Source organism: Rattus norvegicus, chromosome 4 (assembly GCF_021556685.1).
Source record: "Rattus norvegicus strain SHRSP/BbbUtx chromosome 4, alternate assembly SHRSP_T2T, whole genome shotgun sequence".
NCBI classification, from domain to species: domain Eukaryota; kingdom Metazoa; phylum Chordata; class Mammalia; order Rodentia; family Muridae; genus Rattus; species Rattus norvegicus.
In genome coordinates this window covers 58,952,501-58,971,238 of record NC_141537.1, presented here as the reverse complement: position 1 = coordinate 58,971,238, position 18,738 = coordinate 58,952,501, and the positions used below count along the sequence as shown (strand labels likewise).

At 42.3% G+C, this 18,738-nt stretch overlaps 2 protein-coding genes and 1 long non-coding RNA gene across 8 annotated transcripts in view; 1 reads left to right on the top strand and 2 right to left on the bottom strand.

The window, feature by feature from the left end:
• The window catches only part of Tnpo3 (transportin 3), a 77,190-nt gene extending 61,675 nt beyond the window's left edge, over positions 1–15,515 (top strand). The window contains exons 22-24 of one of the 2 annotated variants that reach the window (XM_087656511.1): positions 3,148–3,260; positions 12,830–12,926; positions 14,462–15,515. In XM_087656511.1, the coding sequence (XP_087512637.1) occupies positions 3,148–3,260; positions 12,830–12,890 (174 nt within the window). In that variant the 3' untranslated portion in view covers positions 12,891–12,926; positions 14,462–15,515. 2 annotated transcript variants of the gene reach the window in all.
• On the bottom strand, positions 11,252–15,557 carry LOC147994780 (uncharacterized). The gene is made up of 2 exons (XR_015686406.1): positions 13,623–15,557; positions 11,252–13,405 (listed from the first exon to the last, which is right to left on the bottom strand). It is a non-coding gene; the product is annotated as an uncharacterized LOC147994780 (long non-coding RNA).
• A 2,252-nt stretch (positions 15,558–17,809) lies between these two features.
• Positions 17,810–18,738, bottom strand: part of Irf5 (interferon regulatory factor 5) — a 13,294-nt gene continuing 12,365 nt past the window's right edge. For all 5 annotated transcript variants that reach the window (XM_087656510.1, NM_001439922.1, XM_087656509.1 and 2 more), the window contains 1 exon segment: positions 17,810–18,738. This exon segment is cut by the window's right edge and continues 1,253 nt beyond it. The gene's annotated coding sequence lies outside the window, so the exon portion shown is untranslated.

The window sequence follows — 18,738 nt, the reverse complement described above, 5'->3', positions numbered from 1 at the left end:
CTCTGGTGAGAAGTCAGGTGTAATTCTTATAGGTCTGCCTTTATATGTTACTTGACCTTTTTTCCCTTACTGCTTTTAATATTCTTTTTTTTGTTTTGTTTTGTGCATTTGGTGTTTTGACTATTATGTGACGGGAGGAGTTTCTCTTCTGGTCCAATCTATTTGGAGTTCTGTAGGCTTCTTGTATGTTTATGGGCATCTCTTTCTTTAGGTTAGGGAAGTTTTCTTCTATAATTTTGTTGAATATATTTATTGGCCCTTTAAGTTGGGAGTCTTCACTTTTCTTCTATTATCCTTAAGGTTTGATCTTCTCATTGAGTCCTGGATTTGCTGTATGTTTTGGACCAGTAGCTTTTTGTGTTTTACATTATCTTTGACAGTTGTGTCAATGATTTCTATGGAATCTTCTGCTCCTGAGATTCTCTCTTCTATCTCTTGTATTCTGTTGGTGATGCTTGTATCTACGGCTCCTTGTCTCTTCCTTTGGTTTTCTATCTCCAGGGTTGTCTCCCTTTGTTCTTTCTTTATTGTTTCTATTTCCATTTTCAATTCCTTCACCTATTTGGTTGTGGTTTCCTTTAATTCTTTCAGGGATTTTTGTGTTTTCTCTCTAAGGGCTTCTACTTGTTTACTTTTGTTTTCCTGCATTTCTCTAAGGGAGTTCTTTATGTCTTTCTTAAAGCCCTCCATCATTATCAAAAAAAATGTGATTTTAAATCTAAATCTTGCTTTTCTGGCATGTTTGAATATCCAGTATTTTCTTTGGTGGGAGAACTGGGCTCTGATGATGCCAAGTAGTCTTGGTCTCTGTTGCTTAGGTTTCTGCACTTGCCTCTAGCCATTGGGTTGTCTCTGGTGTTTGCTTGTCTTGCTGTTCTGAGAGTGACTTGACCGCACTGTAGGCTTCTGTGTCAGCACTCCTGTAGAACTGTTTTCCTGTTTTCTTTCAGCCTTTCCTGAGAACAGGTGCTCTGATTTCAGAAGTATCGGCCCTCCTGGAGACTGTCTTCCAACTCTAGGCACAGGCTGGAATCAAAGGGTTCTTGCACCCTGTGGGCACAGTTGGCACCATGCGATTCCCTCTTGGGTCTGGACTGTGGGCAGAGGGTATTCTCCTGTGCCCTCTCAGGAGTGTCCACCCTTCTGAGGGTCCAGCTCTCTCCCCTACGGGATTTGGGTGCAGGGAGCTGTTTGACCAGTTCAGTTCGGTCCAGGACACAGACCAGAACCGCGGGTACCGGCGGCTGTCTGTTCCTGTATCCCTGTGTCCAGAGGCACTGTGCAGTTTCCCCTTGGACCAGTGAAGTGGGCCGAGGTGTGCAGAGGTGGCAGTCTGTCCTGCCGTCAGGATGTCTGCACTCCTCGGAGCAAGTGCTTTTACCCAGAGCCATCTCTCCAGCTACCACGTCAGAACTGTAAGCGTAATGACACAGTATTATAACCTATAAATTATTTTTGAAAAATATGATTTTTAATGTTAGTATGTAAGCTGTTTAGGAAAATATATATAGAACTTAAAATGAACTGTCTTCCAGAACCAATAAATAAATAATAAAAATTCATAATGGTACCTATAGTTGCCATTGTTTTTTGCTCAATGCATAGGTTCAGAGGCAGATATTACAAGAAAACTGGTGTCTAAACTCTTTTATATGTATATTAATTCATTTTATATGTATGCTTTCTATATCAAGTGACTCAGAAATCACACATTTATGACTCTTTTCCCAAAAACATAACAGTGCAAGTATAAAGGGTGTGTATGTGTGTTGATTAAAAATTGCTTCTGTGCAATCACTACCAATGTAATCATGGTTTAAAGGAACTTTTAAAATGCATGGTTTAAGCAAGTCAAATTTAGTTAACTATGTAGTTTTAGCATGTTTCTAATGATCACAGTTCACACTAGTAGCAAGACTTATGTAGATAGATAACCTGAGTAGGAGGTCCATTTGGGCCATGATACCATTATGAAGACTTGTAAAGGAAAAACTCGACTGCTGAATTCCAAATTCCTTATTTTTTTATGGTGGCAAATGCCTTTAATCCCAGCTCTCAAGGACAGAGGCAAGAATATTTCTGAGTTTCAGGGTAGCCAGGGCTACACAGTGAAATCCTGTCTCCAAAAAAAAAAAAAAAAAAAAACCAAAAAACAGAGACAGTGTGAGGTAAGTATTTGTGACACTGAGACAGTCAGAAGAGAGAGAGAGAGAGTGTGTGTGTGTGTGTGTGTGTGTGTGTGTGTGTCAGCATATATGCTTTGTTGATGTTTAATTTATTTTTCTTAAGACAAGATCTGACTGTAGAGTCTAGGCTAGTCTGGAATTTTCTATATAACCCAAGCTTGCCAGAAATTCTCAGTTCTCCTACATCTGTCTTCCAAGTGCTGGGATCAACCACATGGGTCTCTGCCTGGCTTGGCCCCACTATTTAAAATGTAGGCTGGAGAGATGGGCTCAGCAGTTAAGAACCTGGCTGTTCTTCCAGAGGTTTTGGGTTTGATTCCTAACACCCACATGGTGGCTCATCTGTAATACTAGTTTCAGGGGATCTGACACCCTTTCCTGACCTCCAAGAGCACACTGCACTCGTGTGTTACACAGACATGTATGTAGGCAAAATACCCACCCATACATACACTTACAATAAAATAAAATCAGCCGCACACTGTGGTACACTCATCAGTATTTCCAACTATGCCTGGTTCGTCTGTAACATCCACAAGTGTTCTTCAGTTCTTTCTTCTTTGATTTGATCTTTTCTTAGCTTCTTCCTGTCTTCTCAAAGTTAGAACATGCTAGCAGCATTTTTCTTACCAGTATCTTTTGTCCTCGCTTTCTCTGGTGTCCAAATGTTTGCTTTGAGTTGGTTTTGGTCTTTAAGCTCAAGAGTTTTCTGGCACACAATTTTTTTTAGGAATAAACCAAGAGTCTCATCCAGAAGAGACTTCATTTGCAAGATATGGCTGACCTCTGTCTCTCTGAAGAGAAGCTAGTCCTGCATATGCAGAGTTCATCCACCCAGATGTTGAAGACCTAAGATAGTGTTTTGTTAATCTTGTTTAGTCCAACTAAAGGGAACTGTCTGGAGTTGGTCGGTATCTTTAGGGTGTCAGGTAAGTAATCTGAATTTCATTTCTCTGTGCAGACTTTCTGTCGGTGGCTAGAGAATTCCTTGAAAGGTTTGCCAAAGGAGACAACGGTGGGAGCTGTCACAGTGACACATAAACAACTTACAGATTTCCACAAGCAAGTCACTAGGTGAGTGATACTGGGGCCTTGTGAGTGGAAGATAGTGGCTGAGTTATGTAGAAAATACATCTGCTTAGATTTGAATTCCATCAGTTGGCATAGAATGTCAATGGATGGTGACATCACTGCACGCGCGTGCACATACACACACACACAGGCACGCACGCACGCACACTTTGTGGTCTCTACATAGTATTTATGGCAATGACTTTTGTTTCTTTTTTTCGGAGCTGGGGACTGAACCCAGGGCCTTGCGCTTCCTAGGTAAGCGCTCTACCACTGAGCTAAATCCCCAGCCCCGGCAATGACTTTTTAAAATATAAAATGGTATTTATTTGGGGACTTGGGAAGGGAATAGAGGCAGAGAAAGAGAACAGAGGGGGGGGGGGAGAGAGAGAGAGAGAGAGAGAGAACATCATGGCAGTAACTTCCTTTGTACTTTATAATTGTTAACCTTTCTTTAATAGGTAGAACCTTTAGAATTTTGACTAAATGTTAAACACAGGAGGCATCTATTCTTACAGTTGTGTAATGATGTGTAAGCCAAAGAGTGAGTGTTTTGGCAAGGTTGATAATGTCGGGGGAACAAAACCTGGAAATACAATAATTCTCCATCCATAGGGAAGGGTTAGTGATTCATCATATGTCTACACTAGTAAATAGTCACTAAAAACGAAAGCCCTGTGCTAGATGAAAAATTGTACAAGCCAGGCAAGGTGCAGACATATGCCTTTACTTTGTCCATGATGAGGGAGGAACATCATGTTGGAAGAACATAGAAGAACAAAGTTGCTTACCTTGTGGTGGCCACGAAGCAGAGATGGACAGGAGGGCCAGAGTAAGAGCACAGTGTATACCTCCCCAGGCTGGGGAGGCAGGCTGCTCAGTATCTAGAAGACAAGGCTGGGGAGACAGGCTGCTCAGTATCTAGAAGACAAGGCTGGGGAGACAGGCTGCTCAGTATCTAGAAGACTGTTCACTGCTCCTCTTGAGCAGCTTGAAACCCTAGCTCCATCATGGCAGCTCACAGATTATAAGTGTAGCTCCAGATCTGGAAAGAAAATTATGGTGTAGGCTCCTGAGGAGTCTGGGTGGGTTATATTTCACTTGCAGTCAGGATGCAGAAAGAGTTGAATGCTGGTATTTATCTGGTTTTCTTTTGTGTTCAGCCACATTTAGGGTGCGTTTTTCCCACTTCAGTAAACCCAGCTTAAAAGCATCCACATGCCCAGAGAGTTGTCTCAGGTAGTTCTGGAACCTGTCAAGTTGACAGTTAACATCAGCCATTATGAATGTATATGCCTGTTTTATTTATTTTTCTGTCCGTGCACATTTAAGGTTGCTTCTCTTGTCTACTGTGAACGATGCTGGTATAAAAAACATTGCTGGGCTGGAGAGATGGCTCAGTAGTTAAGAGCACTGACTGCTCTTCCTGAGGTCCTGAGTTCAAATCCCGGCAACCACATGGTAGCTCACAACCATCTGTAATGAGCTCTGATACCTTCTTCTGGTGTGGCAGCTATAGTGTACTTATACATTAAATAAATAAATAAATATTTAAAAAAAAAAAACATTGCTATAAGCATGGATGCTGTTGTTACACTTACCTCCTAAAACATGGGAGTGTGAGCCCAGGGTGATGACAAAGACCTTTAATCCCAGGACTCATAAGTCAGAAACAGGAGGATTTCTGTAAGTTTAAGACCAACCTATTCTACAAGGTAGAATAGTTCAGCCAGGGCTATATAATGAGAACCTCTCTCGAAAAAAAACAAACACAAATGGCTTGCTTGGGGCTTCATAGTCTGACTTACCAAGGACCTACAAGGTAGAAAGGGAGAACTAACTACAAGGAAGTTGTCCTCTGATCACAATACATCTGCTATAGTACACACACAACACACACCTATAAATAAATTAATAACTGGATGGACGGACGGACGGACGGATGGATGGATGGATGGATGGATGGATGGATGGATGGATGGATGGATGGATGGATGAATTTAAAATGAGTTTAGGGGCTAGAGAGAATGCTGCTCAGTTGAGAGTGTTTGCTGCTTTTGCAAAGGTCCCAAGTTCAGTTTTCTAGCACTCATGTTGGACAGTTTAAAACTTACTATAACCATAGCCCAAAGGGATTCAGCACGCTCTTCTGGTCTCTGAGCACCACCAATAATAATAATAATAATAATAATAATAATAATAATAATAATAATAATAATGTGTTTTTGTTTGTTTTTTTAAACCGAGACAGGGTTTTTCTGTGTAGCTCTAGCAGTACTAGAACTCTGTAGACCAGACTGGCCTGGAACTCGAGGTCTACCTGTCTCAGCCTCCCAAGTACTGGGATTAAAAAGCATATGCCGGGCTGGAGAGATGGCTCAGTGGTTAAGAGCACCCGACTGCTCTTCCAGAGGTCCTGAGTTCAATTTCCAGCAACCACATGGTGGCTCACAACCATCTATAAAGAGATCCGATGACAGCGACAGTGTACTTATATATAATAAATGAATAAATCTTAAAAAAAAAAAAGCATATGCCACCACCTCCACCCAGCAAAATATTTTATTGTGGGTCCTTAGTTTTTGTTTTTGTTTGATTGTTTTGAGACAGGGTTTCTCTGTGTCTCCAGCTCTTGAGAGTAGCCACTTGAGCAATTAAACCTAGTATGAGCTAATATTTCATTTGCTTATTGGATATCTGTATCTTTAAAAACTTTCTAAGTCTCATAACCTTTTTTGTGGTTATTTTTTATCTTTTTTGAGACATGGTCCTACTGTCTTAACACAGGCTGACTACTGCCCATGGTGACCCTCCCACTCTGGTCTCTGTAGTGCTGGGATTATCAGTAGAAGGCATCGTGCCCAGCTGTTTGCTGGTGGGTTAGTAGAATTGCTTCTGTACTGGCCTCTACACTCCCTATTCTGTACATGGAGTGTAGATAGATCTCTTCTCCCATTACTTTTACTTCATCGATTGTGTCCTTTGGTGTTCAGTGAAGACATTCACATTCTGTTTTTAATTTTTGCAGTGCTAAGGATAGAACCTACAATCTAACATGTGTCTTGCAAGTATTCTGTCACTGACCTGTTTCGACATGTTCAAGTTTTAATTTTAACATAGTTTAATTTCTGCATCCTGACCAAGATACTTGTTTTTATCCTACCCAAAAATTGCCAGACCCAGAAACATTAAAAAGTCCCTCTATGTTTTCTGTGAAGTTATATTATTAGATTTATCTTTCTTCCTTCAGCTTATTTATTTTATATAATGGTAGGGAATGGTTTTTTTTGTTTTTTGTTTTTTAAGACAGAGTTCCCTGGCTGTCCTGGAACTTGCTCTGCAGACCAGGCTGGCATCAAACGCACAGAGACCCACTTCTCAAATGCTGACTGAGATCAAGGCATGTACCACCACTGCCTGGCAACTTCAGTTTTCTTTACAATGTTTATTCCAATGACTGGTCCTTCTCTTTTAATGGTCTTGACATCTTCCTTAGGAAACACTTCCGTGTACTTGAGGATTTGCTTCTAGGCTCTCTATTTCACTGATCCGTATCTGGCTTTATGTCAGTGTCATGCTATTTTGATTTCTGTGGCAATATCATAAATTTTGAAATCCACAATTTTGAGACCTCCAATTTTGTTGTCTTTTTTTTTTTTTTTTCCCCTATTTTTCGGAGCTGGGGACCGAACCCAGGGCCTTGCGCTTGCTAGGCAAGCACTCTACCACTGAGCTAAATCCCCAACCCCGCTTTGTTGTCCTTTTTAAAGACTGTTTTGAGTACTTGGAGTTTCTTGAGATCCTATATGAATTGTGAAAATCTTTCTGGTGTTTCTGTAATAATGTTGCAGGTTTGATGACTATTATACTTAATCAGTAGGCTTCTTTGGGTGTTATTGATAAGGTAACCTTAACAATATTAAGTCTTCTGAGCTGGGTGTGGTGGCTTAATGTCTGTAATTCTAGCTCTGGGAAGATGAAAATACAAAGGTGATAAATTTAAGGCATCCTCACCCACTAGGAAATTCAGGACCAACTTAAGCTACATGAGACTTGGGCTTAAAAGGAAGTGGGGGTGCTGAGGCAGGAGGATCATTTAAGTTCAAGGCTAATCTGGGCTATATAGGTAGTTTCAGGTCAGCCCATTCTATAATGTAAGGTTTTGTCTTTAACTAAAAATTGAAGAAAAGGAAAGAGCACTGTTACTTTGTGGTTTACTAAGTGACTAGAAGTTATGCCCTAGAACTGATATTTTAACTTTGTATCTACTGACATTGATGGCTGAAAATTAGCATGGTAACTGGCTTCTGTGGTACATTTATCCAGAGTGGGAATTTGCCTGTCCCAGGTAAGAATCTATGGATCTGGGTAACCTTATGAAGTGATTTGATTTTCTTTCATAGTGACTCTTCTTATAGGGGTGGGGGGTGCTGCCTACATGCAATCTCAGGTGAAAATTGCTTCTCACTACTTCTGTTCCCCTTTGCTAGATCTTGCTGGTCAACAGAAACCACAATCTATCTGTTAACCCTGACTTCCTTGAAGCAAATGGAAGCCTAAGGGAAATCTTGCAGAGACTGTCAGTTTAAATTTTGCCATTATGCTGTTTTAATTTCAGTTAATTCATTTGCAAATAGGATCAGTACTACCTTATAAGGCTATTAACAAATGCCAAATAGTATCCCAAAGCTCCTACACATAATAGATGATCCACGAAGTTTAACTCCTTTTTGTTTGGAAAAGAAGCTGCCAGAATGCCATTGCCTATTTGGAAAACTAGCTTGGGCATGTCTCTTGCCAACTTTACAGAAGCCACCCACACATTTTGGAATATGTCTCCACAGGCCCAACTGTTCTTGATGGGGCTTGTATATAATGAATAGAGTAATGGATACATCTGAGAGCAAGGTCACAAGCAACATTATTCTTCAAGAAAAGGGAAGGGAAAGGTACCCAGAAGAGTCACATTGAGAATAACCATGTTCTTGATCCTCGCCCAGTGAGAAGGGGACTGAACCAAGTAGCCTTGACCTTCATTGCCAAACAAGTTCTACAGCTCCCAGAGCAGGCTGTGACGGATTGTGTGTGTGTGTGTGTGTGTGTGTGTGTGTGTGTAGCTAAAAGGTTTGGGATTGCTCACCTTCTCTTAGTAATTCCCTAGTGTGTGTGCCCTTGAACCTGTGCATGACTCAGTCTCCCTTTTGGTTTTAAGGTCCTCTGACTCTTGCCTCAACATGCTGTTTTGTTTGCCACCTTAGCAGGGAGGGTGAACTGGTTCAGCTTCATTGTAGCGAGTTCCAGCCTGCTTTTCAAATGGTGTTAGTAATTAATTCCCCAGCTTTCTTAGTTGGTCAAGTTGAAGAAAGCTGAGCCTTGTCAACCTCAAATATAGTTTTTCCCAAAAACTTAGTAAACGATCACTAGCTCAGATTAATCAAGACTAGAAGAAATCCTGCCATCATTCCCAACTTTTCCATCTTGGTGTGACTGCCTACCATGACATCTTAAAGCTAAAAAAGATACTAAGCACGGAGAGAGTTGGTAGTGGAAAGAGAGACCAGACGGAGTATCTTGGTGCTCAGGTCGTCATTACCTACCAAGACTTCAGATAAAAGAGTCAATTCTCAGCATGTGCCTAAGATTATAAGTCTTGACATAAACTTCTTTGGGATAAGGATTTGAATTATGGGACTAGAATATAGAAAATGGAACTTAGAAAAGTAATAGTAAAAACAGAGGCAAAGACTGGTCAATACTGTTAAGAACAGAGATAAGAAAATAGTGCTAAGTTTTAAGGAGCTTTTCCTTTTCATTTTATTTGGCTTTTGTTTTTGTTTCATCTTTTCATTTAGCTTTTGATCCTTTTTTGTGGGTTTACCCACCAAGGATGTCTGAGTTCAGAATTAGCTGGAGTTCTTCCACATAGGCCAGTTACTGTTAGGGATTGGGGCAGAGTGGAGCTAATTGGAGACCTAGGCTGCTCTTACTGTCTTAGTCACTGTTCTGGTCAGTGAACTCATATAAAGAAAAGCATTTAATTTTGGGCTTGCTTATAGTTTCAGAGGGCCCGTTATCATGTGGGCCCCCATAGGCCTATAACCATATCATAATGCAAAAGTCCCCATAGTCTTTCAGTCTCTTGACAAGTCTTTTCACAGACTGCTTACAAGTCCAAAGTCTCTTCTGAGACCCATGGCAGTCTCTTAACTGTAACCCTTCATAAAGTCAAAATGAAAAGACAGATCACATACTCCCAGCGTTTAAGGGCACAGAATATACATTACTATTCCAAAAGGGAGGAAAGGAAAAGGAGCACAGTGAGGAAATGCTGGACCAAAGCAAGACTGACTCCAAACTTTTCATCTGCATGTCTGATGTCAAAGCACTCTTCAGATCTCCAGTTCCTTTCAGCTTTGTTGATCTCTCCCCCTGCCCCCTCCTCCCTCCCTCCTCTCCCTCCCCCCTCATTCCATACCCTGTTAGCAGTCATGCTCAGCAGTTATCACCTAACTCTGACATGTCCAATATCTTGGGGTCTCCAACACAGTTCACACGTCACCTTCACAGCTTCGTGAAGGGACACCCCTCACAGATGCCTGGCCTCAATGGTTTTTCTTAACTGATAAGGGAGATTCCTCAACCCCATCTTGTATCCTTGAGTCTAAAGCCAGATCCGGGTGGTTGAAGCTGTCAAGTTCTGCTGTTAGCTGGGGCTAGAAATTGACTCCCTGATTCAAATGCACTTGTATCAGCTTTCTGTTGATGATTTCCTTCAATGCTAAAGCTTTTCTTAATTTCTTTTCCCAGGTTGGTAGCTTAACTGGGTAGGCTCCTTTATTCCATTTAGCATCAGTTTTTCTTTAAACTTTTTATCTCTTGAGCATTGGACTTAGCTCCTTTATACTTCCCAAGTGCTCCTTTTTTCCTCAAACTGAACCTTTTGTATTTTTACTTGCTTGGCTTGGTCCTTTTCATCATAAATCTACATAAGGGTAACTGCTAATCACCACATGACAGAGTCAGTATTAAGCTGTCTTGAAATCTCTTCTGCCAATGCTGATAATCCAAAACTCCCCAATTTAACCTCAGGCAGACTTTTTTGGACAAGGGCAGAAAACAGACATATTCTTAACCAAAATATCAGAAAAACAGTCTCTCGCCCACTTACTAATACTCTGTTCTGAACCTCTTGAGCCTTCACAGTCTACATTGCTCTCAGCACTACTGCCTTCCACGTTCCTGCCACGATGGCCCACTAAGGCCTGCTTACAGCATCCCACCAGAATTTCCCATATTCTTCCAACGAAGGTTATACCTATCACAACAATGCACTCCCTGGTACCAATTTCTGTCTTAGTCACTAGTCTGTTGATATGAAAAGACACCATGACCAAGACAATTCTTATAAAAGAAAGCATTTAATTGTGGGCTTGCTTACAGTTTCAGAGGTTAGTTCATTTTCATCATGGTAGGGATAATGGCAGCATGTAAGCAGATACGGTGCTGGGGAATCAGCTAAGAGTTCTACATCTTGATCCATAAGCAGAGAGAGGCGAACATGCTGGACTTGGCATGGGCTTTTGAAACCTCAAAGCCCATTACCACTGTCATACTTACTTTAACAAGGCCACAGTGCTTAATCCTTCTAATCCTTTCAAACAGCTCCACTTACTGGTGACCAAGCATTCAAATACATGAACCTATAGGGGGCCAGTCTTACTCAAACCACAACACTTAACTTCACTATTCACCACAGTCCTTACTTATTTGGGGGTTTGGTTGGTTGGTTGGTTTTGGTTTTTTGAGACAGGGTCTCCCTATGCATCTATGACTGGCCTAGGACTCGTTACGTAGATAAGGCTATCCTGGAACTCACAATGATCCTCCTGTCTCTGCCTCACAAGCATTGGGACTAAAGGCATGCACCACCATGCCCAACAATTAAATTTCAGTGCTCTTTTTCTTACTCTCAAAAAAGAGGCTAGAGACAGAGGTATTTGTCCATCAAGGTTTAATTGAAAGATCTCAATTAAAAGGGGTACAATTTCAAACATGTAGGATATTAGGATAATAAATGAATCTTGAGTCTCCAGCACTTTTCTGGATGCCTGAGCATCTTCTCTTAGTTCTTTATAATAACACACCACACACCCTCTGGTGGGCTACTTGCCCTTCATCCTGACAGTGGGAGCATGAATGGCATGAGCTTGGCTGCTTCCTTAGCTTATGGTTAACTTTGAAATATAACATACAATATAAAAAAATGTAGCATTGTTAGTAAAGCTTGTTAGGTACATGGGGATATAGCTCAGTGGTTAGAGTTATTGAATCCCATGCACAAGGCCCTGGGTTCAATCCCCCAGGATGCCAGATGGAGGGTTTATGGTGAAGAAAACTTAAAAGAAAATACTTTATTGTCAAGGTTTTTCATCGGTATTTTGGACCTTTATACTTGTTGAGGGAATTTGTAGATAGGCATTTTGATATTTTTCTGTTGGATAGCTCTTAACAGTTACCCACTCTTGTGTTTAACTAGCACAGGGTGGCAAATCTGCTTTCTTGTGAGTCTGAGTCCCTGTGCCTGAGTCCCTTCCCTTCAGGAGCATGTGCAGAGTGCTCTCTTTTCCAATTGCTTTTGCTTAGCCCGCCTGGAGTTCAGTTAGCTAAGCTGTTCAGAAAATACCCAGAAGAATGAGATTTCTCAGTTGTCTTCTAAGTGGGTTTCAGACAAAGGGAACTTTGAAGAACTGGAGTCAGGTGAGCATGGCTCCCACAACACTTGGGCACCTCAGCATCTGCTGAGGACCAGGTCCTACTTATCCGTTCTCCATTTCTGTGTGTTAACCCTTTCTGTCTCAAGAGGAGATCCTGAGCCGCCTGTCAGCTGGAAAATTAATGACTGACAGAGTAGTTACTGGACAAGGCTTTGGAAAGAGAATCTGTCCTAGAAGGAAAACAGGAAGCTCAGGACCTAAGTGAGCACTCTCATAGAGCTAAAATGCTCCGAGCCTCATGGGACCTGCTGGCCATCTTCCTTTGAGGGCATCTATATATCTTTTACTTGTGTCAGGATTGTCGAGTCTTGCTATAGAAACTTATGCTTGGGGTTGGGGGATTTAGCTCAGTGGTAGAGCGCTTGCCTAGCAAGCGCAAGGCCCTGGGTTCGGTCCCCAGCTCCGAAAAAAGGAAAAAAAAAAAGAAAGAAAGAAACTTATGCTTACTGAGTCACTTTTGTTCACTGCTCCTTTGTCATAAATGTTTTATATGAATGGGTTTGATCCTCTGAGTAACATGAAGTAGATAATAGAGACTAAGGCTGAGATTGGTGTCTTGCCCAAGAACACAAGAGCTAGAAATCAGCCCTAAACAGTTTGTCTCCGAACCTGTTCCTTGAGAAGCACTAAGCTTATAATTATCTTCAGTTGTAATACTTAATTTTTACCCTGAGTTCTGGGAAGATCGGATGAAAATCATTGCCGGCAGAGTTGGAACCGTCTTCAGTGTGCCTCCTCGGCATGTTAGCTCTCCTTTTTCAGTCAAGGGCCTCTTCATCCACCTTTTTTCTCTTCTAGTGCTGAGGAATGTAAGCAAGTTTGCTGGGCCTTGCGAGACTTCACCAGGTTGTTTCGATAGCTCAAGCTCACACTCCTGCACTGTGCCTGTCATCAGGTGAGTCGTGTATACTTCTAGTTCTTTCTGGGCTCTTGGGGAGGTTTGAGACTGGGAATATGTTTAAGACATGGCTCAAGTCATGGAAGAACTTAGTGTTGAGCTGTCTCAGCGGCTGAAGTATTAGGTACCCTGATTGTCTGGGCCAGAGCAGGCTGATCATCAGTGTATCTGGATGCCATTTTCCACTCCATAGACAACGGCAACTATTGCAGACTGCATCAGAAAAATTTCTTCCCTTAGATACTTTGATGTGTGCTTGGTAACAATCAAGTCAGCACTTTTAGCCTCTGCTACTTTGCTGAGAACAATGGGGACCATAATTCCTGACACTTTTCTTCTCAGACTTGCCAGAAATAATATGCAAGCAGTTTATTCTTACTGCTTTTATGATTGACATGCCAGGGAGATGTAGGGAGGCAGAAGTTCCTTTGGCTGTCTCCTTATGGCGAAATTTCTCCATGGCTGTCCCTTCTGATCTGAGGCAAAGGCTCAGCTAAGGAAAGGAGTGACGACTGGGTGGCAGTGTGCAAAGAAAGGCAGTTCTCTGAGCCCGCCCTTTAACATCTTAAGGAGAATTTATTGTCTTGATAGACAATACTCAGAATCTATGGCACTTCCTGGTGGTTTCTGTAATAGATACATTAGTAGGTCAGGGTGATGTTCAGTAGTGTCTTACCACACCCAAAAGGATACTAAATGTTGGCTCTTTAATAAGGAACCATCGGAAGTTGTCAGGGTTTGCATGAAGGCGGCTGTAGATGTTCACAGCTGGTGTTCATCAAGCCCTAAACTAAGCCCATGCACCATTCCTTGTGTGTTGAATGTATTAACCAGGGGTTGGGGATTTAGCTCAGTGGTAGAGCGCTTGCCTAGCAAGTGCAAGGCCCTGGGTTCGGTCCCCAGCTCCAGAAAAAAAAAAAAAAGAATGTATTAACCAAGAGACTCTTTCTGCAACTTTCTGTTAACTATATATATATGCATCTTACAAAGAATTGAAGGTCAAAGAGTTTAACAATTTGTTGCAGTTAGAAACTAGGGGAATTCAGGTGTTCTGGTACCAGAATCTTCGCTTTTAACCATTGTAATGGATGGCACATCTGCATAGCATTCTTTCCAAAGAGTCTATAGTGATTGCTAAATCATTGTTAGTTTTAAAAAAAAGTGTTCTTTCAAAATTAAATCTTTCATGAAAACTCAGTATTTACTAACAGACTAAAGTGGAGCTTTTCTGATGGTTTTGCATGGAAATTCTACTGTTGGCTTCCTCCCACCCTTTACCTCATCCTTAGTGTCTGCAGCTCAGCACAGGCAGTGCTATATATAGGCAGTGTCTCAGTGAAGTGAATGTTACCTTGGAATTGCAAGTTGAAAAAAGCCAGACTTTGGTTTTGCTTGTTTGTTAAAAGAGTTCTGTAACAGGTGACAGGAGTGCACAGCGCACGTGCACAGCACTGCCTCCAGGCCGACTCTGACCCTCTCCCCCTGCTTACTCTCGGCTGGTGCTTACTAGACCGTCTCTTTTCTTTTGTCAGGAATGTCTTTTTTCATTAGAAGACAGGAAGAAAACAACCCAGACTGTGTCCCACAATCAGAAACCTCCGTTGTGGCAGAGGGGCCTTCACGACCACCATACCATCCCGCCACACAGGGAGAGACTTCACCCTCCAAGGCATCCTAAGGAGTCCCTGTTTGGGGTGTGAGGGGGAAACAGCGCGCGGTATTTAAGGATGGCTACAGCCTGTCCGGCGTGGTGGGAGGGAACTAGTTTCCTGGTGAACTTCTTTCTAAAAGGAAAAATAATTTAAGGAAAGTTAAAAAAAAAAAAAAAAAGAAAGAAAGAAAAGAAAAGAAAATTTTTTAAAAAGGAAAGCTGAGATGAAACCAGAACTGAAATTCGCACTGGCAGCAGAAGATGCACACACATGACAGACACACACATGACAGACACACACCAGCATGCAGTGCACACGGAGACATGGCAGTGAGAGCTGTCTGAGACAGACCCTTACCTTAGGGAAACGAGGGAATAGCGTCTGCTCTCCTTCCTTTAAACACAGGTGAACAGAGGAAACGCTCTCCCCAATTCCTCCACCTTTAGAGCCGCCCAGACAAGGAGCCTGTTGTGCTTATATCATGGTTAGGGATGGTAGTCAGAACCAGCCAAGGTGACCCAACCCTGATCCTATCGAGTTGCTAAGTCCACTCCAGTCCACACGTCTTCGTCATCAGCTTTGGGGAGAAAAGCCAAACCTGGGGAGGGCGGAGAGGACAAATGTGTAGTAAACCTTTCCCTCTCTCTCTCTCTTTTCTTCTCTCTCTCTCTCTCTCTCTCTCTCTCTCTTCTCTCCCTCTTGATTATTCATCCACAAATATGGGGTGGGAGGGGATTAAAAAGAGGGCAAGAGTATGAAGGGAATGTATTTACAGGGCTACCTGTATTTTGCTAAAAAAGTGTGAAAATTAATTGCCTTCAAGGGCACTGTTCTGTCCTGTGTGTGGCCATCTTATGAATAAATCAACAGCACCAAAAAAAAAAAAAAAACAGAAAAAAGGAAAAAAAAATAAAAACCAATTTTTCAAATTTTACCAGTGTGTTTATTTCCATTCACTACTCACTGCTCAGAAGTGATGGGCGTCTGAGCAGAGAGCTTAAAAGGGCATGACTGGTAGGGATAGTCTCTTGCTCACTGCGTAAAGCATCACCTGTCAGTAAAGAGCTAAGCAGCCTATAGCCAGGCAGGGTAGTAAGGTGGATTGTGTGTGGGAGAGGTCGGAACTTGGAAAGAGTCAGGCCTGAGAGATTAGCCACTGAGATGTGGAGGAAGTTGGACGTATAAAGTGAGAGGTAACCAACTGGCAGACTGAGTAGTGTAATTGGGTTAATAGAGCTTGTTGGGGACCAAGCCTAGTGTGTGGTGTAGATCTTAGCTGGTAAATAAATAAGCCTCTGTGTCCCTATTCGGGAACTGGGTCAGACACAGAAAAAGCAAACAGTTACAAGGAGCTGCTGGGGCTGCATCTCACCTTCATGCAGCCTCAGTGGGAATGAGCTGTGCGCTCACATCCAAATACAAGTGCACATAGGCTGAGGCTGCACACTGCATGGGGGGAGACGTGCACGCATAGGAGGGACAACTCTGTGGCCTTCTGTACTTAAACCACCAGTATCAAAACCTCACAGGCCAGGAGGTAAAAACTTAGTAACCAAATACAATATTTTGGATGGGATCCTGAAGCCCAAAGAGTGGAGAGATGGCTCAGCACTGGCTGCTCTTCCTCAGGTCCTGAGTTCAATTCCCAGCAACCACATGGTGGCTCACAACCATCTGGAATGGGGCTGATGCCCTCTTCTGGTGTCTGAAGACAGCTACAGTGTACTCAAACATGAAATAAATAAATCTTTTTTTTAAAAAAGCTTATTTTAAAAAAAAAATAATCCTAGCTGAGTGGTGGTGCCTTACACTTTAAATGCCAGTTCTTGGGAGGCCAGCCTGGTCATTTATAGAGTGAGTCCCAGGACAGCTAGGGCTACACAGAGAAACCCTGTCCTGAAAATCCAAACAAAACAAATCCAAACAAAGGAGTTAAATCTTATTTAGGTAGAAGTAATGAAGCGCACAAGAATGTTCTTATTTTAGAAGCTTTTCCACAAATTTAAAACTAAAGTGTTTACTGGAAGGTGACACTTTCTGCTTTGAGACAGGGTCTTGATAGCTGTGGAATGACTTGGACCTGTCTGTCATCCTCGTCCTCCCAAAGTGCTGGGAATCTGTTCAGTCTGTGTGTGCTCCATGCCTGCTGCTGCTCTTACTGTGGCAGCTGGAGAGGACACTGAAGGCTTCCTGTGGAAGCACTCAGCCTATGCGGAGCTTACTTCTCCAGCCTACTATTATTGTGTATGTATGATATGGGGGCACAGACATCCGAGGTTTCCAGACCTCAGACTCGGGTGGAGCTTGCACAGTGAGCCTTACCTAGCTGGCTCACCAGTTCCATTTAACTTTTTAAAAGTCTGCATAGACCATGTAACCATTGGAAAAGCTCCTCATCCTTGCTCGAGATAGAGAATGGGAATGAGGTTTTTTTTTCACCTGTCAGGTTAACGAAAAATCACATTTGAGAGTATGCTCTGTTGGTAAGACGTTCCCAAATGTCCAGGACACTTTTACCAGTACCTAGCAGAAAGAGAAGTGTATACAAAGCTAGCTTTTCATTGCATTATTTGGTTTCATGAATTTATTATGACATGAAGAGGGGAGTGTGTACCACAACACACACACAGGTCAGAGGACAACTCTGGAGACAGCTCTTCCATGTAGGTTCCTGGGATTGAACCATGAGACTTGATGGCCAGCACCTTTACTGCCTGAGCCATGTCTCTGGCCCTCATTGTATTAGTTTAAGAGCCAATGTTGGAAATTCAAATACTCATCTGTAGTCAAAATCACAACCTGAGTCCCATCAAGTGTCAGGACCCCAGCAACACAAAAAATATGTCACCCAACAGGTACAATCTGGAACCGTGCTGTTAAACCACTAACAGAGAATAGAAGTCCTCTGGCTGCCTTAAATTTATGAGCACTAGATTGTGTGTGACTACTGGGTACGTGTTCATGTGAATGTGTGTGTAAACGTGGAGGAGGCCAGTGGTAGACAGTCTCCTTAGAGACGAGATATCATAGAACCTGGACCAGTGAGATTCAGGGACTCCCTTGTTCTGCTTCCTAATGACAACATATACCTTAGTGCATGACTTTTTCTTTTCTTTTCTCTCTCTCTCTCTCTCTCTCTCTCTCTCTCTCTCTCTCTCTCTCTCTCTCTCCCTCCCTCCCTCCCTCCCTCCCTCCCTCTCTCTTGTACAGTAGGCTGGGAATCCAAAGTTGGGTTCTTGTGAGCACTTTATTGACAGCCATCTCTCTGGCCTCATAAATTGGATACTTGATAAGAGACTTTCTTCAGAGGAAAAATAATTTTTTTTCTTTAAAGGAAAGGTAATAGCTGGGGGTTTTAGCTCAGTGGTAGGTCACAACCTTAGAGCATCCCCCAGGGCCGGGGGAAATGGTTTTAGGAGAATATACATGAAATGCTATTTCTAGTATTCAAAATAACCACCGTAGGGAGCCTGGATGGGAGTTGCAGTGATAATCTTTTAAAACTGGTATAGAAGGGGTTGGGGATTTAGCTCAGTGGTAGAGCACTTGCCTAGCAAGCGCAAGACCCTGGGTTCGGTCCCCAGCTCCGAAAAAAAGAAAAGAAAAAAAAAAACTGGTATAGAGGTTTTCATACCATTATTTTCTATATTCACAAATGTATAAAGTCTTACATAATATAAAGATGAAGTGCCCCAGGCAGGTTGGCACACATAACTTTAATCCCATCTCTGGAAGCAGAGGCAGATGGTATCTCCTGAGTTCAAAGCCAGCCTGGTCTACAGAGCAAGCTCCAGGACGGCTAGGGCTACATAATAATAGACCATGCCACCACCACCTGCCACCCCTCTCCACAAAAAAAAAAAAAAAAAAAAAAAAAAAAAAAAAAGCTAAAACAATTGTTTGGACTAGAATATTATTCCTGAGCCAGATTCAGTGATGAGCGTAATAATATCCTAATATTAGTAGCACATTCAAGAAGACAAGACTTGTTTTTTAAACATGTTCAGCTCTTACTGTAGGCTACCTGTTCTAGGCTGGCTTTGAACTGCTGAGCTTCCTGTCTTAGCTTCCCTTGTGCTGGGATTACAGGCATGAGACACCACACCCAGCTAAACCTTTTTTGTTTTGAATGTGTGTTACAGGTAGTCGAACCTGTG